Genomic DNA, 23,896 nt, shown 5'->3' on the forward strand with positions numbered 1-23,896 from the left:
GAAAGGGATGTTTTATGATCAAACTATTGATCTATGTTTTATATATTTCTAAGTTGAGCAATATTAAAAGACGTGGACCAAAGGTATCCAAAGTTGACAGCATTTTAGAAGGTAATATGGAAATGACACACTTAAAGTTAAATTTATCTAAAACACAGTAGGCAGCAGTTGAGGTCTACCCGTTATGCTGATAGTTGTGGAACAAAGAAATCATGAGCCCTAAATTCCTCGGGGTGATCAAACATCAGACATAGGAAAAGCACCATATTTCACTTAGTCTTAGATCCATTTAGCGGGCGAAATTGGAATTGTATAGAAACCGGTTGCATACCATTAATAATGATATATATATATATATATATATATACATATATATATATATATACATATATATATATATATATATATATATATATATATATATATATATATATATATATATATATATATAACTGGACTGAAAAGGTATATATTAATGTCCATGCAAAGGCCGCCTATTTAGAATGTGTATGCAACACTCTGTGACCTTGAATCTTGAGAATGTCCTTCCTGATTTGAAATTGCTGTACTATATGTTCACTATTCATCCAGTTATAAAGGATGGGAAAAGGTTTTCATTTCAACTTACAAGAAAGGCCATCCAAAACATGTTCGAGTATTGCTAATAGCTATGAAAATATTGTCCATAGCATATGTTAAGCAATTGTGCACACAGTACATTGGCTGTACAGAAGCTCAGCATTCTATTAAAACTGAAATGAAGCCCTCCAAGACTATATACGGTACATATTAGAGACTACACTGAATACTTTGGTATTCAGGCTGTGTATAAATGTCATACGCTTGTGCCAGTTCCTTCAAGGCAAGGCCAGAATTCCATCTGCTGGCATATACCCCCAGGTCATAAGAGCACTGCATCGGTGATTACTGTGTTTTGAATAGCACCTAGCTGTCAAAGTTAAATGGAGATGGAGGGCTCTAATATTCTTCTGTTTCAGGGTTCAAATAAAATTCCAGGAAATATTGGCATCTCTCGAAATTGGGCTCAAATGTAGTAGTACCGTACCATTGATCTACTTTCTTCAAAGAGGTTACACCCCTCTCCCACTGTCCTTTCTGTCACATCTGCAACCTCTTGGGTGATTACCATACTATGCAGTGTGCTAGCCTCCTGTCCTTCTCTAAATACAGATTTGACCTAATGGGCCAGAACTTCATCATCCACCCTAATATCTAATGCCAACAGTGAAACTATAAAAGTATCTAAAGAAATGACTATGTTGCTTTACTTCAGTACTGATCAAAAGAAAGGTAGCCACCAGATAAACAGGAGGCCAATACAAGGGGCTTTAGCAAGAGCCCACAAAGACCCAGAGGGAGAAATCAATCCGTCAACCAGTTCATGAGCACTGATGGCTAGTAGATATGCAAGTATGATGGTAGTTTGTACACATGGCCACTTATGACCACACTAGATAAATGATAGTGTACTTAGCCTGAAAAAAAATATATATATGTATTTTTTTTTAAGTATCTTGTAGAAAATGTATTTAATTTCGCTCAATTGAACAATATCTTGCCAAAATTCAAGTTTATAAAATGAGTCTGTAGCTTAAAAAGGGACCTGTGAAAACAGGACCTCTGTCACCTTGATCAGGCGCAGAGGGTATGGCCTCCATCCTCAGTATAACATTCCAAAAAAAGGCTGGACTGTAGTAGGGGACATGCTTTACAGGGATAAGGATGTTACTTTACTCTTTAAGACAAATTATTCAAGGGTTTGATATTAAGAAAGGCCGTTTCATTGTTGTTGTTCATCTTAGGCCGAACTCAAAAAAGATTTGTGATTAGTCACAGAAACGTTAGAAGATGTTCAAAGCTTTCAAATTAGCTGAATAAATATGACTTTGAACTACACTTTAGAGGAAAATTGTTTACTAGTGGCACTCTTTGGGCAACATATTTTTGTGGCTGTGTGCATTCTCATGCACAATACTTTACGCTCTATTTCTAGTTACTCTTTTTTCAATCATTTGTACATCATACGCTATGAACTTAGGTCTTTTTCAGTATGATTGACTATTGCTATGAAAATTACAGTTCAGGAGAAACAAAATACTGTAAAACAATAAGTGTTTCATAACACCTTCTGCTAACATAGAAATATATTTCCTATTTTGTATTGAAAGATACTATTAAGAAATTAAAACAACAAAATGAATGACCTTTTCTATCCCAGGATCATATCTTAAATAGCTAAATCTATGACTGTTTATTCAACAAGTTCTTGTTTTGAGGTCAATGTAGTAATAGATGATTTATATTGATTCATATAGATACATTTAAGAGACAGATTATGGGATTCTCTGTGAGAAACACCAGTGAGGACAGAAATGACAGACCATACTGACATGTTTCATATGGCCCAGACAGATGGTGCTAGATGGTTATATGTTATGTTTAATGTGACTGATTAAAGCAGGTGCTTTTCAATTATTGGATATATTGTACCATATACACAGACATGTGTATGCAACTACAGAATACCCATGTGTGCAATCTTTGTACATGTATATTTCATATCCTTACTTTCTTATTCAGGATCTGTGAAGTTATATATTCACATGGTACACTTTGGAATCAGTAACTTCTCCACTGTAACATGGTTGCATTCTGAGGTTCACGAATGGTGTGAGATTGTGGGCCTTTGAGGGTAGGCCACTTTTACACATGTTGACACATACTTACCTCTGGAAGGGCGTTTCCTACACTGGAATAGCAGGTAGCTGTTCTGTGAATAGCAGGTATCAAACTATTTTAAGTTCTGTATATAGTCGCATACCTCACACAGAGAGATTTTTATCCTTGGAAACACATGTAAATTTCATCCAGTGGAAAGCTGAAAAAGCGGCTCTTCGGGGTGGGAAAGGAGAGGTAGCACTACCATCCCAACGTAGATGTAGGGAAGGGTCTTTGCCACAGGGCAAATTATTTTCCCCATGAAGAAAAAACTGTTGCAGGCACTGATGAACACTCATGCAAGATTAATTTTTTACCTTGATGGTACTTACAATTATGCAAATTTTGCACACGGGAATACTCCAGGATATGTATGATCGTCATAGAGTTTTGGAGCAATATTGGGAGGATTAGTGAATCGTTTAAAATTTGAAAATCTAGTCCAAGCACAGGATTTCTCCACCGGGAGTAGATGTCTGAGTTTACCACTTGGGGGCTTCGTGAATTTGGGACCACAGAATTTGGTTGACGTAAGCCCCATTAGGCTGATGTAGCCTGCCCACTCCCATGTCTGCTGTAGCAAGTAAACCCTATGCAGTCTCCAATTCCGGCATTGTTGTCACGATATGCTTATTTACCTTTTTCAGTTTGCTGAATAGTCATAGTTAGTATTCTAAGCATGCCTCAAACCTATATCTCAGTCTAAGATTGGAAAAATCAAGCAACTTCTTGGTTTTGCTAAACTACTATTGTGAATATGATTGCGTGGTCATGGACCTATCTCAGAACGGCTTGCACCTTTGCTCAAAGTTCCACCTCTCTTGCTGTCAGCTTGGCTTGTATCACCTTGTTGTGCTATACATATATTAGAGCATTTTTTCTAATATAATTACAAAATTACAGGTGTGGCATAATTTCCCAAAACACACAAATGAGAAATGAATTCAACACTATATAGATGGTGACTATCTTTCTTGACCCTGCTACACATCTACATATAGCAGTCCATGCCATCACACAGCTCTGCCCCAAGGTCACAACATCCCAAAATTACTTTTTAAAATCTGAGTTACTTGTCAAAAACCTCCTGTAGTTCAAGTGTATCAACTTCTACCTTCCACTTTGCACCTTACCTCTCTGTCTCATCTTTTGTCCTCCACCTCATCACTGTTTTCACTTGCCCTCATCTTAACTGATAACCCTCAAATTCCCTAATGACCTTTGAACTGCACGCCAAACAAGCCAACTTTAATGTAGTCAAGGTCTATAGGAATAGTATTTAATAAAAAAGTGCACAGAAAACTATATATTATTGTACATTGGAAGCGGAGCTCAGTAAACACAAGCCAGAGTTGCGATTTATTGTGAAAGTCACCCTACTGTGTGCCCACTCTCAGAACTGCAGTCACTGACTGTACCAGGCTGCCTTCTAGGTCTGGTGACTTTACATCAGCGGGAAGCGTCCATTCTACTGCGGCCCTGCCTGGCTGCACACACTGCCCTTGTTTCACCTTTCCTATCGGTGAATCATCTAGCTTTTCTCAGAAGAAATGTACCCATCTTCTAATCTCCGACTCTTAAAAAATAGTCCTTATCAGATAGGACGCCTCTAACCTCAGACAAAAGGGAGACCTTTAAAGCCAGACCTTCGACTTTCAGAGGACCGGATATCCGGCACTAACCCTTCCATCAAAATCTCGATTTTTACCGAAATTGTTACCCCATCTATCATCTTATAAGGCCAGTAATTGCACCCATAAAGGGTCAGATAATATCTATCGCCCAGCACTGTGTAAATATTGGCGTTATGACAAGCTGGGACTAGAGCACGTGACCCTACATACATGTCTGCAACAGGTGCATTGACATACTGAGCCACCTCCGTATAGGGAGAAAATGTGTCAGAAACGTGAGGACCTGTGAACTAATTCCCCCACAAAAGAGACCCCCAACAAGCACTCGGCGTTCTCATTCTGATCATCTTTGTGCTCCATAAGTGGGGGCTGGGCGGGTTTCGAAACTGCTTTGTTGTGACAGGCTTCCCGGTGCAGCATGGTCTCGTGTTGCTGTTTTTCCCCTGTGTTTTGCCGCACATCAATCCGCAGCAGTTGCCTTCTTTCACAGTGAGTACCTGCTATGCAGCCGCCCCACTCGGACTCCCTGCACACATGCTGTCTGTCACCAGTGGGGTATCGGGTGGGTGGGGGCAGGAGAGGTGTAGTGCTGTCGGGGTACGTTCTCCAAACACTAACACTGGTTTCTGTAACTCTGAATAAAACTGTCTCCCTTCGGATAGAAGACGTGGCACCCAGCCCACTCACTCCTCGAGTGTTAGAGGACATTCAGGTTGTGTGGAGGGGATGGAGGGGATGCACCTCGCATCAGAGGAAGGGGCACAAGGACGGAGCCCCTCGATCCAAAGAGCGATGCGCCGAGGGCAAGTGCTTTGAAGGCACAACACTCACCTGCTACTGTCCCCACACCTCAGGAGCACTATCTCCACAGCGCACACCACCACCGCCACCCAACCATCGGAGCTACCTACCCCGGCCCAAGAAGAGAGAGTGTACTTACAGGATCTCCAGGTCGCGCAGTGCTCGGAAGACTCCATCTTCGACGCAGTTGATCTGGTTGTTGTCCAGCTGCCTGCAGAAAGAAAGAGAAAGTCAGAGGCTGAGCTGAGCAGGAGCGCTGCTGTCTAGAGGCCCAGTGTCCCCGCGGAGCCCCCTCCCTCGCGGCTGCACGCCGGGCAGGAGGGGGCTGCGCCTCCCAGCTCCCGCAGCGCCTCACCGGGCAGAGCCGGAGGCACCTGCCGCCCCTCGCAGCTTCTCTCTGGGCAGAAACAGGACAGGAGGCACCTGCCGCCCCCTCCCGGAGCTTCACTGAGGGCAGTAGGCACCTGCCGCCACCCGGAGCTTCTCTCCAGGCAAGAGGAGGTTGTACCTCTCGCCGGCAAGAGGAAGCTGCGCCTCCCGCCCCTCCGGCATCGCCTGCCCGGGCAGGGACAGGGCGCACCTCCCGCCTCCCCCGCTGCGCTGCCCGCCCCCCGCGGCTCCTCACCGGGCAGGAAGAGGCTCGGAGTCTGCTCCCTCGCTCCTCGCAGACTGTCTGAGGAGAGCCGCACGCCGCACACCCAAGCCCGCTGCAAATATTAATTGCGCATTTTTTTTAAAGGCTGAGGGGAGTAATTTCATTACATTAGGGCGTCCAATCCATTACGAGCTTTTACCGTCATGTCAGTGAAACAATTTCATTAAGCTAAGGGCCTCTAAATCATTGGGGGGTCACCGGGCTGCTCTTCTCCCCCCACCCCCTCCCGACCTCCCACAGCGCCCCCCTCGTCCTGACGGGAAGCTGAGGTCCCTTGTCCTGACACACTCCTAAATCTCAGGGCTTTATCTGCCCACGAGCCGCACTGGGGAATACGGCGACCCCACATTACACCGCACTAATCTCATTATATGGTCCTCTTTTATTATTCTGAGCACCACATGTCTCTGGTGCCCGCAGCCCCCGCTTGACGAGGAGGGATGGAGGGGCAAGAGGGGGGACTCTCTGAAAGCTTTTCTGTTCACCCCACAATTAGGGAAACAGAAAAAGGGGGGTCCGGCCCTGCAGAAGCCGAGAGGACATAATAACATTAGGGCTGAAAGAAAAGACACCTCCTTTCAGTCTAGAATCACATCTGTCCGCCTGGCCCCTCACGCCTCTTGGCGTGTTACACACGTTCAACAAATATAAACACTCTGCATTCTCGTTTTCTCTGACGGTGACCTTCATTATAAAGCATGAGAAACATTGGCCAGCACAATGTTTCCTAGAAATAGGCAAAATACGCATCTATCATTTACCATGGAAGGGACCAAGGGTCAATTTTAGGTGGCTACTTATATTTGTGCTCCTTACGGTATCAAGAGGGGGTTTTCTCAGGAGATACAACCAACTAACTACTGGCACAGGCGCATGCAAGAGCAGATAGAAAGAGTGGTGGACAGACAGACACCAAAGGGAAAGTGAGAAACACAGATTAATACACAGGTCCCATTCTACCTACTCAGATGGACATACACACAGCAGACAGATAGAAAGTCAGCCAATGAGATATCTACTCAGCCAAACAGAGAGACCTGGGTCTGGACAGACTGTTTGCTCGGGGCTTCAATGATTTAGGGGGCCCTGGACCAAACGTTATTTGGAGTCTCTTCCTTGTTCTGAACAGCTTTGAATTTATGATCCAATTTCAGCTCTTGTATGCCCTCTTTGGCCAGGTATCTGACATTGCACCAGCACAGTGGTCCAAGTTCTATATGTCTTTACATCTAATATTCAAGGATACACCAGCAGCTCACTTATATTATTGACAATAATCTCTGCGACCCCTTATCCCATTTCTCAGATCTGGAATCCTGTTTTGATCTAAAAAAAACGTTATGGACTTTGTAATGTGTTAAAAAATACCTAAACGTTTCTCCTCAAAATGTCTGCAATAGACATCACCCACATTAGAAATAAATACATGGAAAATGGTATTTAAAACAATCTGTTTAAGAATTAGTCAAGGATTTGAGGGCCAGGCTCTCTGCAGAACAAATCTGGCTCTATCAGGGGTCCCCCTGAAAGGCTGCAGCCTTGGGCCAGGGCCCACTTTGTTCATGCCTTGAAACGTCTCTGGTGTAACACACAGCAATGGTAAAAGTGCAGATAAATGACATAGAAAGACAAATAGGTGCGGGAATAAACAAAGAGACTAAATGGAACAAATCTGTAGTCCGGCACTTATAGAGACATTGAAAGAGGCAAAGCAGTAACAAAGAGTTTTGGACAAACAGATAAAACACAATGAGATAGATTTAGTAAACTGAGACAGGTAGAGGCAGATAGCTAGCAATATAGTTAGAGGCTTACACCTACAAAGGAACTGTTAAATAGTAAAATATAGACGTACCTTTAGACAGACAGACGAAGGGTTACTGCAGGTAAAAGGAAAGAGACAAACTTATAGAAAGACAGAATTAAAGATATAGAAAGGCACAAGGTGACAACAACATTTATACATTGTGGCCCAGGAATATTGAAAATTGATGAAGTTAGAAGGATTGAAAAGGGAAACACATAAATGAATGCCCAAACACGCACGATAATATCTTAGATAGACTGGTTATATATACAAAGGCAGCCTTAGGGATATAGGTAAAGGCTAACAGAGACATTCGACAGGCTGATTGGGATGTTCACACTGACAATTTACAGAAAGAGACACATTACAATAAAGAGGCAGAAAGAAACAGGCTGCTAGGTGAATAGGAGATGAATAAAGATAGTACAGAGACTGTTGTGCAAGATGAACGCACCCCCCGCCCCCTGCAGAATATGATGAAGTGGCCCTTGAGTCTCCCTATCTTACATATATTCACAGGGGTTATGGTGAATGGGGGCTCCCTTAACAGCTGGGGGGCCCCCACCTTTAAACAGAGACAGAATGTGAAACAAGCAGAGGCCGAAAGCCCTATAAAGGTAGACAGACTCAAGCAGAAAGAGAGTTTGGTTCATGGGTAGAGAAACAGCAAGAACCGGAAGTAAACTGGTACGGGTAGACTCATTACTGTAATGTGAGATTCTTTTAACTGATACTGCAAATGTTCCTTGCAGATTCACTGAAAACACAATATTGAAACTGTACAGATCACCTTAACAGATGGATGTGCCATCGACAGGGGGGATGCGGTGCACTTAACATGACAGACAGCGATCAGACAGATCTATCAATACAACGACTTGCTGCAGCGGGTGATTGATCCGCGCATTTGTGCATATGAACATTATTAATCTGCAAAGCCATGTGCGGTTAGGTTTTGCCCTAAGCACTGACAAAGCATGTTTCATCTTCAGGCATTTATCCCGGCGAGGAAATGCAGACACAATATCTTTGAAACACACTGAAAAGATTGCAAGGCACAATGCGACCTTTTTGATTCCTACATGTGCACTGAAACCCACTATTCATCTGATATAGAAATACGGAATGCTTCTTTAAAAAAATGCCTTTTTCCAGATTTTCAGATGTTTCTTGCTGGGAATTTGCGCGTTACATGTTTTTCGTTGGAGTTATTGCGCAGGCTGACAGAAGTCAGACTCCTAGGGACTGCACATCATAACTTGTCTTCTCAAAAGTGATTTTTTTTCAAAATTCCTAATTAAAAGGGCCAGTGTTGTCCATGAAGTATCACCAAGTATCCTCAAAAGCTACGCCCAGAACTAACATTTCAACTATGTGATATAGTGTATCGACTCTACATTAATATAGGCGCATCAAACAGTCAGCATATGCCAACCCCTTACAAAGAACTACCATGAGTTCTTGCCAGAGGTATACTCAAATATGGTACATCAGAAAAACTGCAGCTACAGATGCATGAGGTTACTGTAATCTGGGGGATTCATTTGTGTACAGATAGAGTGTTTTTACCAGTATCTAATTCCTATTTGTAAGCACAATGAAATGGAATTATTTTGACTGTGACATGTTTCAGCTCTAATTCTTTTATGACCAGAGTGTCACTCTCTGGACGAAGAGCTACACATTCATAGTTTATTTTACAGTCCCCATTTTCCTATGGCCGTCTGGATGAACTGAAGGCATTGCTATCGGTAAACAGGTGATACCAAGCAAAGGAAATGTCCAAAGTCCAGCCTAGAACCCCCAGAGCATTCACAGCCAGGATAAAGCCACCATGTGCAAGAAACAGAGTAATGTTCTCCAAGCCTTTTCAGGTGTAGTAATAAACAACTTTAAATTGCTAGTACTTGCAGAGCTAGTTAATATATTGCATGTTGCACTATTGATAACATGAACATTGTGCTACCAAAATAATCTGGCAGAAAATAGAAAAGGTAAGTATATATATATGTATGTATAGCTTTACTATTCTTAATTTCCTATCTCTCTCTCTCTCTCTCCTGTCTCTCTCTCTCTCTTCCTCTCAGTTTCCATAGACAGTTTATTTGCATTGCTAATAACTTCGGTGCTGTATGATGAATCTTCACAAACATTGCAAAACTAGTTGCCTACTCACTTTAGCTGCTGCCTGAAATGTTTTGGGGTTATCCATCTGTACACTTATCTTCCTTTTCTGCCCCCTGCACTTCCCTCTCCTGCGGTGTCCCCCAGGGTTCTGCTTTATCTCCCCTTCTGTTTAATCTTTATATGCAGCCTCTTCTGGTCTCTCTCCGTCACTCTTCTGTTATCACTTTAATTACGCAGATGATCTGCAACTTATCTTTCCTATCGACTCCTCTCCTCTCTCCTGCTCTAATTTCCAAACCACCATGCTCTCCATCTATGAATGGATGAACTTCAGCCAGCTGAAGCTCAATCCTAGCAAGACAGAGCTGGTCCTGATTGGTGGGCCCCCACATCCTTGGACTCCCAACTTCTGGCCCCCTGCCCTCGGCCCCCCCCCCCTGCCCAGTTGACTCCGTGAAGAGCCTAGGTGTTATCATCTCCAGTGACCTCTCGATGCGGCCGCACATTAATGCTGTTACCTCGGCCTGCTTTTTCCATCTCCGCAGGATCGGGAAGATCCGAAGGTACCTGTCTCCAGAGGCTCTTATTCTTGTCATCCTGGCCCTGGTTACCTCACGTTTAGACTATGCCAACTGTCTATACGTGGGGATTCCAGCATACCATCTTCAACGGCTTCAACTGGTGCAAAACCAGGCAGCCAGATTAATTTTCCAGCAACCAAAACACCAACATGTCACCCCGCTGTTAAAAACCCTGCACTGGCTCCCGGTCGCGCAACGATGCATCTTCAAACTTGGCTGCACTATTTTCAAATCTCTTTTTGTTTCTGCTCCTGCTTTTATTTCTCTTTGCCTACACCCTTATGTTCCCCCTCGACACCTCAGATCCTCTGCCCACAACCTGCTGGTCATTCCCAGGTTTACACGCAAGAAGCATGGTGGTGCTGGCTTCTCTTTCCTTGCCCCATCCACCTGGAACTCCCTTCCCCTCCCAATTCGGCTCACTTCTGATTACCCCACCTTCCGTAAATCTCTGAAAACTCATTTGTTCCGTCTTGCTCACGGTTAGCTGCCTACACTCCCTGTGCCCTATTCCATGGTCCTTGAGCGCCAAGAAACCAATTGGTGTATGTGCGCGGTATTCAAATTTTTTTAACATAACATAACATAACATAACATAACCATAACATCCATCAAGCGGGGTCTAAGAAGGTGGTATCCAAAAATGCCTTTTCCCCATCCAGTTTCTCATAAGAATTTTAGACATGATTCAGCCTGAACCACTAAAGGGATTACACCAAATTTGACAGAAAACTAGATCTTGGTCCAAAAAGAGTGCTTTTTAGGTCTCACCCTGGCGAAAGAGCGCGAAAGCGCGCTCCCTCCACGAGAACTATAGCTGTCGGCTCAGCCGACAACGAGTGGCGACAAGAGCTGGCCACGCGCTCAGCATTGTCAATGGCAGAGGCAGATTCAGACAGGCACTATCGGATTGGGTCGCGCGCGTGAGCTTGTAACGTAGACAGCTCACGACGCGACCCAATCCCAAGGCGCGTGTCGTAATCTTCCTCTGCCATGCTTCTGAATGCGGTACAAAAGGGGGTGGTGATGGACGGAGCATCTGAATCAATCAAACACTCACACCCAGTCAAAAGATCTGGGTTTAATCCATCACCGTTCTTTAGCCCACTCTGCCACCCCAGTTCAGACATGCTTCTGAATGCACGCGCCTTGTAGGTTTCGGTTTCGGAGCGGGGGGAGGGGGGAGGGGGGTGGTTTACAACGGTTGGAGACCTATTCGGGAAAGCCATTCTTTTTGATTCATGCAGACTTCAGTAACGCGCAGAATATACCAGGCGCCTTGTTTTTGACACACACTAGTATTACATGAGCCATCAAAAAACACTGGCTCCGGGTGGATCAGAGCCCCCTATGCATGCGTTTGTGTGGGCAATGCATATCATAAGTCAAGGCAGGCACCTGTCCGGGGGTTATACAGAGGGCTTCGTGAACACTTGGCGGTCCTCCTCTGCATTACAAGCTAAATGGGAGGAGGATTTGGGGTGGGAGGTATGAGACAAGGAATGGGCCTTCGTGCTCAAATATCATTAAACAAATTGCCAAATTCCGGCTTTAAATGTATTCAGTATCTAATACCCCACAGAGCAAACCCCATCCCACATAGGCTCAACGTAATTTACCCTATAGTGTCTACGGCAGGCCCACAGTGCCATGCAGATGAGGCAGACTTAAAGCATATGCTGTGGACCTGTGCTGCTTTAGCTTCCTACTGGTCACAGATTTGATTGACACTGACAGATTTGTTTTGTCGTGGGGATGTGCCTTGCATTTACACTGTGTTAAGTTAGCATGAGCTTATTAGAAGTTTAAACGCCATTTTCCCTTTCTGCTGCCTTTGCACATGGCACACATTATTACAAATGTTTAGAGTCTAGCAAACTGTTTTGCTTCACACAAGAATAATATTTTTTCCTATAGTAGCAGCTTTGCTTGGTAAGCATTGTCTGAACAGTGAGTGCCGAGGCCTTCAAGGTTATTTCAACACAATGGTTGTTGTCCGGTCTGATCAGCGCACGTTCTAGACATAACATATATGCAGCTGTAGCCACCTCTGATTTTGGCGTGTTTAATAATGCACTGCGCAGGCATGCAAACACACACTTTGGAGAACATTTGCATGCAGAGAGCTGGTGTAGAAAATGATGTGATCCATTTCTACTAGGAGCAGAGGTATGGGGCCGCCCTTGTAAACCCAAGAAACCTTCTGTAGATATAAAATAACCTAATAGCAAGGGAGTGTGAAATCAGGTGTAATCTAGCCTATTTCCATTTAGCATTTTAACATGCTTTCTCCTTTTTTATTTTATGGAGTAGTAACTATGCTGATAATCTTGTTGCTTATAATATGTCTGCTTGCATTAGCTAAGATACTGCGCCTGAGAACATGGCATTAGAAATAAATATTTCAAACTTGTACGTGTCTTCATTTACTCCCCGTTTTGGAATGATATGAGAGTATAACGAAAGAGTGTTCCACATTGCCTGAGGTATTCTCAGTTCCATGTTCTGGGTTGTCTAATCATTGGGGGTATGGAAGAACCAATAAGACACTGATTGCTAGTCGGGTAGGGGATTTTGGCTACTAAGGTGAGTTTTGGCACACACTAATACACTGAGGTTCCAAGTCTCTATGCACAGTTCTGTGTATGAGCAGAATCCCTGCTACAGTTTGGGAGGGAGACATGGCATACCATGGAAGCATATATGTTGGGATTATATTCCAGACCCAAGGATGCCATGGTGGTGGCGTGATTTGCAGACCATAGGTTGATACTGGCTAAATGCCTCTTGACCAGGTCGTGGAAGTCTGCTAGTGTGCCCACTATTCCACAATGGACAATGGAGGGAAGAGATGCAGAGGTGGGGGTGGGGGAAAGGCACAGCTCTACATAGAGAAGAATATAGGGGTTTACGGACAACAGCAAAAGCGATGGAGTGGGATGCATTGCTTGAACACTTTAAAGCCTAAGACACATTTGATACATATCCCCTTCCCTACCAGGGAGCCCCGGACTATGAGTTAATGCAGCACATAGGTGACACTGGTGGCGTTTGCTATCTTGAGAACCCAGTGAAGTCCACTCCAGAGTACACCAATATAGATGCTGAATAATTATATTGGACATTGATTGAGCCACCCCGATACTCCAGGATCTTACTGATGTTGCTTAAACAACAATGATATGATAACACAGTACCAAGAGAGTGCCTATCGTACAGAAGATGCCCAGCTCATGGGGAGGTGGGGGGCTTGAAAGGGTTTGAATAAGGCTGTGTGTAGCAATGATGAATACCGGTTACCATTGCAGATGCAACTGCAGTTCCTTCACTTGATTACCATTTTAAGTTCTATGACTGTCACCTTATATGTTCTCTTATTATGCATAATTGATGCACCGAGTGGGTTGAAGTCTGAACAGCCTTAAATGTGAAATGTCTGTATTATGCTGCTGATACATGCCCATTTTTCAGTAAAGTTTGTTTAAAAATAAAAATAGCAAAGTCACAGGACAAGCCATGGGGTAGGGTGGGGTATTATTTTTATATGTTAATGGGAATGGATATGTGTTCACTGGAAGTCATAATTTCATTTAATTTAAAAGTGGTCTGAAGAAGTAGAGATGTCAGATTCTGTATAGGAATCCCTGGTATCTTCCCTATGTAAATCTCAAGTTCACTCTGTACAATCATACCTAATGTGAAAAAATCCAGTTTGATTTTCACTACAGCTACTAATTTGTTGTGTCCCTAGTACAGCTTAATTTGAGAAAAACAAAAAATAAGCACTGGTCCCCAAAGTTTTGCTGGGAGGTGGGATATGCCAACTGAGAAGCACGCCTTACCTGCATGACCACATCTCCCAGGTCTCACACTATAGCTGCCAGCATGTAGGCTGGACAGTCAGCCCAGCCGGTAAGGAGCACAGACAGTCTGCCCAGCCGGTAAGGAGCACATTAAATCGGCTGAGAGGGACAGCAGCAGTCTGAATTTTTTTTCCAGTTTCGTTCTTGGACATAGTAGAAGAGTTTAACCTTTAACCTGTGGGTTTTTTTCAGTGCAAAAATAAAAGAATATACATATATATAGTGAAGATCGCCACTGGGTAGTTATAGTTAGGTCAGCATTTCCAGAGGAAAAACATTGTTTGTGGTGCTAATAACTATGGCACCCATTGACAAATCTCCTTGTAAGTGCTCTTTTTTGCCTAGTTTGTGCATGGAAAGTTTTGGGGTGATCTGCCAATTGGGGAATGAGAAAAAAGAGGGGTCCCAAAATGCAAAATCCACATGCATTTTCTATAGACTTCTTTAGGCAGGGCTACAGCAAAAACTAGTGAACAGAGTTAAACCTAATTTGCCAGGAAGCTAAATCTGGCTGCACATAGGGTGCTGTGTAGCTATAGTTAGGTCAACGTTTCCATAGGAAATTCATTTTTGTGTGTGTCATAATATTGTGGTAGACCATACATGAGCATAGTTCACATTGCATGTTTTTATTAGGATATCTACTATACTTAAATTTTGCCTCCTCATCTTGAAATGAAAGTAGACGGTAACTTCTGCCAAGGAAAGTCACAAAGGCAAGCATGCACATCCCTGATTGGCTATTTTTTTTTCTTTGCAGTTTTATATAGCTCAAACTAGAACTGAAGTTATTGGAGCGCTTTACAGGAGCATCATTTACATTACACAAGACTACATGTATTTTTTTTAGGCACAGGGAGCTTAAGTGATTTGCCCAGATCAAAGGATGTTGAGCAACATCAAGACTCCCCAGCTCCAAAGTCGGTAGCTCTGTCCATAACACCACATTCTCGCCCCATTAATTTATCACATGTTCATTTCCATTTTAAGCTTTCTGGTATAGGCGTTGTAGGTACTAAAATGGCAATTGAGAAGACATATTACTTACCTATACATTTTGAGCCCTGAAATCATTATCCCTGTTGGAACATATCACTTTTGTTCTTTTTCTGTCATCAGCTGAGACCTTTGCAATAACAGCCAGCAGTGGAACAGAGCCTATCTAAGAAACATAGCTATGGGGATTCCATGGAAACTACTCCTGCCAACAGTCACCTTTAGACAGTAAATCAGGAAACTAAGAAAGTTCATGCTTTGCCATGGAAACAGGCACCTTGTCAATGGAAACAAGACAATAGTGCGTATAGCAACAGTTATGATGAGCTCTGGTGTGTAACATGGAACAATCGCATTTTTTCACTCCATGCATATTAACATTCCTATGCCCTCCATTATGAGGAGATACACGATCAGCACAAAAGACCCATCTCTCCACAATGGGCCATCCTATTCTCGGACTTTCTACACCACACACATATGGATGACTTCTCTACATGAAGCCACCCAAGATACTACCTCACACATCCTCCTTTTATCTCTTTCCTCTTAACATAGTTCTCACTGTTTACATTGCAGGTCCCCTTCAGAGCGGATCCGGTACACACTGCTTCCATCTCCCCTCTTTCCTGAATAATTATGGTGGAATTAATCCCGCTGCACCTCCCCCTAAATATACCTGCCACTTTATTACCCCTCGTTGTTTATTCCTTCCAGTTGTACCCATTGTTCGCTGTTAGATATCTACAACTCTCTTTATGAAGGTACAGCTTACACATGCGATCCCTTGTACTCTACGCACACCCTGGACTTACATACTCTACCCAAGTATCTTCCTTCTCTTTTATGGTGCCCTATGTTGACTTATAAAGTGATGATATATGTGTGATTTACCATACTGTCGCTTGTACCTTTCCTTTAAAAATCACTAAAACAGATTTGGAAAAAAACCCAATACCTGGTAGCTCATGAAGGATTGAAAGGGGAAAACAACCTTTACAACGCGGTCATTACACCACGATACCTTTACAACGCGGTCGTTACAACGTCCGAGTTGTTAGTATGCGATGCATTTACATCACAACTCTTTACAACGAAATCCATTAGGGGGCGCTGAGGTATTGGAAATTCATTCCAACACCTTCCCTACTGTTGCGCAAACTGGGGTATGAATAGTAAATAATATTATTCCTAAGTCCAGTGAGCCACCAGTGGAAGTCGTTGTAAAGACTTGTGATGTAAATGCATCGAGTACTACCACGCGGTCATTGTAATAGCACACGATGTAATGCATCGCGTAGTAATGTGCTATATTCGAATTAAAGTAACCTGGTGTAGTGTCCCGGTGAGGACGTGCCCCTCATTTTAACGTTCAGGCACACCAGGTCAGTTTCTGATTCAGGAGACCCATGCCATATATCTTCTATCAATGTTCTACATGATGATGGTGTCTCACTCACCTACGCAATGACAGGCTCTGCTGAAAGTTTTGGATTCACTCAAATGGATACTCCTGTTAACATGGGTAACAACCGTCACCACATAGAGGCCATGTCACTAGTAAAGGTTGGAGCAGCTGATTGCAGTAGTAGGGAACCAACATTTCTACTTGAACCAAATTGAGGAGATGGCCTACCAGGTCACCTTGGGAAATCGGTGTGGTGTGTCATGGCGGTGCCCCTTCTATTTTCCCGTTGAATTTCATTGTAAAGCCAAGTGCTGTGTTTGGCATTGAATCGGCATTTAGTGGAAGGACTTGGGGGCATATTATCAAGAACAGGCAATAAAATTATCGCCGCTTTATCCGCAGGAAACTGCCGCTAAAGCAGGGATAATGGGTTTGATAATAGGCCCTTGTGAATTCCCATAGCAGCCCAGGTTCTGGTGTAAACCTCGGCTGCTATGGAAATTCACAAGGACCTATTATCAAGCCCATTATCGCCGCTTTAGCGGCAGTTTCCTGCCGATAAAGCAGCGATCATTTTATCGCCTGTTCTTGATAATATGCCCCTTTATCTTTTATTTACAAGTGTCTGAAACTGAAACAGTTGTAGAAGATCTTGTATGACTTGGTCAGAAAGCAACGGTCGGGCAGTGGCTGGGGTCGGGTAGGTTGGCCAGACCACACAAATGGCATTTGAAAGTGACATATTTCAAATCTAGTAAAAAACAAGTGGGCCTCGTTTGCTGCACTGCAGTTGAAAAGCCTCTAGAAGGCCATGTAGGGTTTACATTGTGCATGTTCAAACTGCATGGCTCAAATCAAAAGGGGTGGCTTTTGTCCCAGTGTTTTCGTATCACTCAAGTTTTTCGCAGTTTACTTTCTGATACGTGCGGCAACATAAATTTATTATGGATAGGCGAGCCGGGAAACTCCATCTCTGCATGTTAAACAATTTCAACCTTGTAATAAGCCTGCAAGGGTTTATTCCGTTTGCATGCAAGACACTTTCCTAGTCATAATTCTAGGGAGATGAAAAGAACAGAAACGTCGGCTTTTAATGAATTGAAAGTGCAAGTTTTGTATACATTTCTGCAGCATCATCACCGCTTCTAGTCCAATAACTTGGCAAAACAGAAACTCCTCCTTTCTACCACCTAGCCTGGTGATAAGTGGTGTGTTTTGAGGAGTGTATGCAGGGCTTGAAGAGACAGTGCACGAAGCTCCCCTTTATCCTCTGTCCCTTGCAGGGCTTTAAATGGTGAACAGAAGTGCAGGTATTCACTCTTTAGGGTACCTGTCGGCCCCTGAGAAGTGCTGGTATTCAGAATCGGGGCTTTAAGTGGAATGAAAAAACTGCGGAGTCTCTCAAAGGGACGTGGCCAGTGTACTTAGGGGTGTGGCTTTAAAACACTCTTAAAATCTGTGCTTAGCATAGTGTGCCACCGACTTGTATTTTGCGGTTTCTGTCATTGCATCCATATATGTGATACAACAAGTAACATCATACCTACAATAAGTCAGGACTTTTGGTTTTGTCAATGGTTATTAGTTGCGTAGGATAAATAAGCTGCAACTATGGCTTGTTACATATAATATTGAAAAAGTTTCCAATTAAAGCCGTGGTGACCCTACCACAATGTTGATGCTCTTGCGTTTCAGAAAGAGTAGGGAAATCAAGAAAGAAAATGACTGTTTAAAGGATTTCCCTTCCCCCACAACGCTCACCTGGCATGACGTCATGGCGTAACTTTTCGACTAGTGAGAAGTGAGCAGTGTGGGCAGCGCACATCCATGTGCTTACTGTCTCCAAGCGGGTCTTTATCGGGCTGTTTTGCGCCCTGTCACTTTTTTCCAGACTGCAGTGACAGTCACTGCAGTCCGGAAAAAAACGGACCGCCTGTTCCAGGGTTTTAAAACAGAGCCCGATAGGGACCTGTTTTGAGGCCCCCTGAAAAAAAACTGCCGGTGCTCAGACCCCTTGAGACCCAGCCCACTTAAAGCCCTGGGTCAGATGTATATTCAGGGCCGGACTGGGAACCACAACCGGCCCTGGCAAAGTGCTCTCCCCCCCCCCCCCCCCACTCGCAGAGGTGGGGGAGGGGGGGTCCGGCCGAGAACTTTGCCGGGGCCGATTTTCGGACGACTTTGTTACAGGGCCGATTTTGCAGCTATGCTGTACCAAAATGGCCCCCAGGGGCCCAAAACCGGCCCCCACCCGTTCGGCGCACTGGGGGATTGCCCGGTGCCCGCTATGGCCAGTCCGGGCCTGTGTATATTCTTGTAGACACTGGAAGATTAGTGGTTTGCCCATGATCACAGGACGTTGAGGGACGCCAAGACTCAACCCAGGTTCCCCAGGTCTAAACTTGGCGACTCTGGCCGTTAGGCCACGTTTGCTCTGTCACAGAAGTGAGGATCTTTATGTGATGGTATATCGAGGCTAACAGCGCTCTCTTTTGTCACGGGTCCTCCCTGGCTTGAATGGGTTAATACTCGGACAGAAAGGACTCTGTCAGGAAACTATATTACTGAATTCAGTCCACCTGGCAGTGGGTCGTGGTGGTCCCATGTCCCTAGCCAAGCTATGCTGTCATTTTACCCAACAGCTTCTTTCATTCCTTGCAAATCTAAATCTTCTGTAAACATATCAACACGCCTAACGTGGACACGTTTGCACCTCACGGAGGACGTGTGTTTGTGACGTCACACAACACTGTAGGATTATTTGTTAATAATATTCTCAGCTTTATTGGCACTCAATGTCTAGATTTGTATCAGTTCTTTAAAAGCGCATGCGTATAAATACATCTCCCAAAAAGGTTCAAACTCTCTTACCAACCACCTGAATGAAGTCTGCACGGGGTACGGCAACCTCGACTGGAATAGGCTACTCCTTAGTCAAGGTTAAGTCCCAGCTAAGAAAGTTCTGACAAAGAGAGCGACCTGTACATAACTAGCTCGTATCTTGGCTGGGCCCAGCACTCATTCATTCTTCGAGACTGAAACATCGAGAGTGTTTAGAGTGAGCTACAGAAACCCCCCTTATTAGCAGTATGTAGATATGGACAACACGTGCTATTAATTGCTATGCAGAAATAAGTGATTACTAAGATATCTGCCTTTCAGTGGCGTAAGGTAAAAATGATGTCCACCCCGGGAGGTGGGGTGGGGGGTATGAGGTGAAGAAGCTCCCCTGGGTCTCACAGGTATTCCTTGGCCTTGGGCTGAATAGGTGTATGGGGTAAAAGTCATGAAGATTCTTGTATTATCAGATGAGAGGAGCGGTTATTAAACACCCTACTGATGAAGCATAGAATCTTAAACCAAACCAGAGCTCCTTCCATCTGCAAGTGACCTAAGCCGCACGGAGCGTTTATATTGCTTAGTCGAGCTCAATATTATTACATTATAACAATACTGCTTCCACTATATCACCTACCCCTATATCATCATGGGAAGTAAATAATTACTATCCTTACCTCCACTGATACATCCCTTGCAATCCATTGATTAGTTGGACGTGCTGGATATTACATTATTAACGTGATATAACGCAGGTGATAAAGAATGAACTAATGTGTGAGAGCAAACAGCAGAGTGCAAAGGCCACTTTGATCTAATGAACATTCCAGTCTCAAGAGACGAAGGATCATTGTCAACCTCTTTCAAAGCCCCTCTCAATATTATCCACCACCACATAACATGGAGATAAATTGCTATTGTGTTCAAAGATTCTGGGGTACCCCATGCTATAATAACACACCTTAATTTTATTAAACTCACTCTTTTTCTTTTTTTTTACATATACCCAATTTTACATCTGACCTTCCATTGAGGAACTTATGAGAAGCTTGTGGTGCCGATGGAAGGGCTTGACACCAGTACAGCTGAACGTTCACTTGCAAACTTTTTTAAGTACTACTATTTAATAATGCCTATTGTGTGTTTGTTCATGCCTTATGTTCTTCCTGTTTGCCCTAAAGGCAAAAAATGTGGGGTCGCCAGCAACAGGATGGAACACCGTAACAATATGGGCACAATGAAGTGTGAGGTCTCTGTACCGGACTACCACTAAAATTTCAGAAGCAGCAATTAGGGACAGACAAAATGGGCAGACCACCCTCAGTAAATTTCTCACAATGACCAATAGAAAGTGCAATCCCACTCCTCGTGCTATTTAGCAGCACCTTGCCGACAAACACAATGGCTAAAAGTAGCCTTACTTACTCCTCATTTCAATGTCTTGGTCTCCACTCTGCAGGCACAGGAATGTAGGTAATACACTTTTTCTATACTGGAAGCTTTTTTCACCACAATTTATTTCCATGCTACAACCAGAGGCATCCAAAATGGATACCAGTTCATGTTTGTAATAAACGCTGTGAGTCAAATGAAGGGTGAATGTCAGAAGACATCCAATCCAGCATTTGTAGAATCTCCTTTTTGATGTCTGCATCATTTACCCCGCTAACTCTTCTGCGTTGCTATGGTCATAAGGTGTCTGCCGCCTTTGAGCACAGCTTAAACTTCTCAAAATGTTCCTACATACGCAGCCACCAATTACTTTATGCTTCAAGCCATTGAGTTGATCAGCTGTTTTTGCTGAAGAGGTGGTGTAGCATTAGCCTTTCAGAGGATAGAATGTTTGCCTTATTCCACTTTCAAAAGTTTCTAATATAGCAGTGTATCACATGCAAATACCATGGTTTTCTTTTACAGCTCTTGCATTCTCAGATTTGATGCAATCTTAAAAAAGCCTCCTCTGTGTTAACAAGAACATTGACCTTGCCTTACACTTATGACAAATGTAAAACTTTGAATTACTGCCCGTCCTTTTCTTTCAAACAACCCTCTACTCACTTTCCTCTGTCTGCATCCCTTTTGTCTCTGAGCACAGCTTTCTCTAAATTACATGCATGTTTGCCTTAATCTCTATTATTCTAACTCTGTAAATTGTCCACCCCTATTACCAAAGATAATAACATACCCTTTAAAAAGTCAACCGCGGCAACCTATCAGTAACTCCCATTAACTTAATCGACTAAATAGAAACTGGAGTAGATGCATGGAATGGTTTAAAGAGCACAAGAGTAATCCCTATAACCAACAATAACCACGAGAAAAAAGCTTATATTGGGATCAGGAACAGCATTCTGCCCGGCATAGAGCACTGTAATGACTTGTCAATTGCAGTAACTACAATATAATAATGCAACTACAATGCAATACATAACACTCCTGAGCCACAATAAGGATAATCCCACAACACTAAGCAGTCAAGCAGTCAACTGTAATTCATACAGGCGGCCTAATAATTCCCTTATAGAGTGTGACAAATCTTGCATAAGAAAAAATTGCTATGATTCTTGTCCATCGCCCCATAGTATACCGGTCCATAGCATTAAACCACCCTTCATCCACTGACTAGGCATGGATTAACTAATGCGATATGCCACACGCCGCTGGCTGACATAGGATTTTAATTTAGTCCACCACTGCAGGCCCTGACACACGACACATTATGACCCCTTCTTGACTCCTCACAATAATGGGATATTGATAACATAGTCTGTCACAGCAGATCTGTCCACAATGGCTCCCTCCACCTATGCCTGCACAGGCCCATAGTCCAAAAAAGTATCTCTGAATAGACAACCTAGTGAAGCAACGAGCTAAGTGGACTTTCATCAAAAGTAATACCAATAAGGGATCTCTAGAGCTGCTTAAAGCTAACAGCGTACTTAAAATCATAAACTGCGTGCTCCGCTCACACACCTCTTGGCTAAGTGCTGCAGCGCATAACACGATAACCGTACCCCGGTGGTCATCATGCATGACATGGAAACAATTTCCACATTCGATCAAAACAAAGACAACACACTTCCACTCACCCTAAAGCATGTTTATGTTTATGTTTATGTTTATGGGATTTATAAAGCGCGTGACTACCCTTGGGCATCTCAGCGCATGTAGCATGCTACCTATGTAGGTAAGTGCTTCAGTGCCCTACATAGGGGTAGTGAGCATTATATAGATGGTGTAATACAATACAAACTTTCAGCTGATTCACAAAAGCATTTCTGAGTATGGAATTAGTGGCAGAGAAACGCTAACGTGCTTTTGTGAATCAGCAGAGAAAAAAAAGTAAAAACCGGCAGTTTGTTATAATTGTATATGAATGTTCACGTTCTCCTAAGTGTCTTTGGTAATTGGTACCATGAAGTTGAATTTTTGTCAAGAAACAGACACATTTTATGTTCGATGCTACCAAGAAAGATAAAATCTACAAACATGCGTGCATAAAAGCTCTCTTTTCTCAACAACACCCACTATGTGGCTGACCTTATTTGACATAAAAAACTGGCTTCCTTCAAAGCATCGTGGCCCCTTCTAGAAGCGCCTGTGATTTGAACCACCGTGGCTGAGATGCACGCACGGGGAACTCTTCAGCATATGGGTGATTAAATTACCTGCCCTGGCTTTACCCAAGAGGCCCCGGGATGTGGAACTCCTGTGACAGGCAATTAGCGGCTGAACAATAAGACCAGCCCCAGGGACCAACATTAGAAGGATGCCGATGAGATGGGTAAAGGCACGTGCCGTCCAAGAGGAAAAAAACATGATGCTTGCAAACCGCCTGGGCCAAGAATCGCTCTATCATTCACCCGATGAAAAATGCTTCTTTGTCTTTCTTCCATTAAAAGATATTGTTTATTGAGCTTAATGGCCGTTTTCATTCTCTTAATACCACAGTTTAGTGCAATTCCTCTTTACTGAGTAATGGTAGCTATAAACCACTAAGAGAAGAGATCGAAAAATTGTCTCTATTTAAGACGCTTATACAGTCATACTAACGTAAGACTGGATGCCTCACGGGGTGGATGGACACTCCGGAACAAGGACACTAACATATACTGCCTAACAAGAAAGGGGCAGTGGGACCTCGGGCAGCCCCGGACTGGCCGTAGCGGGAACCGGGCATTTCCCCAGTGGGCCAGAGAGGTGGGGGTGGGCTTTGCGCATGTGGTGGCTTGTTTTGTCACTGTAGGCCGGTTTTGCAGCAGGGCTGCAATATCAGCCCCCCATAACAAAAGCGGGAGCAGTGCTTCTTGCTTGCACCCACAACCCCTCCCGCCCCCCACTCCCAGGGCCGGTCCAGCCTCAATCTGCCAGGGCTGGTTGCTGTTCCAAGTTCGGCCCTGACCTCCGGTGTCATGCCACAAAGGAGCACGTACACATCGACCAATGT

At 43.7% G+C, this 23,896-nt stretch overlaps 1 protein-coding gene across 3 annotated transcripts in view; it reads right to left on the reverse strand.

Annotated features, from left to right (window-relative positions):
• Positions 1–23,896, reverse strand: part of SLIT3 (slit guidance ligand 3) — a 967,014-nt gene that overhangs the window by 337,374 nt on the left and 605,744 nt on the right. For 2 of the 3 annotated variants that reach the window (XM_086931418.1, XM_086931419.1), the window contains exon 6: positions 5,314–5,385. In XM_086931418.1, coding sequence (XP_086787544.1) covers positions 5,314–5,385 — 72 coding nt within the window. Of the gene's footprint in view, positions 1–5,313; positions 5,386–5,529; positions 5,798–23,896 lie in introns of those variants that run through there. The other variant, XM_086931420.1, reaches the window with a different exon arrangement.

This window comes from Lissotriton vulgaris, chromosome 7 (genome assembly GCF_964263255.1).
Source record: "Lissotriton vulgaris chromosome 7, aLisVul1.2, whole genome shotgun sequence".
Lineage (NCBI taxonomy): Eukaryota > Metazoa > Chordata > Amphibia > Caudata > Salamandridae > Lissotriton > Lissotriton vulgaris.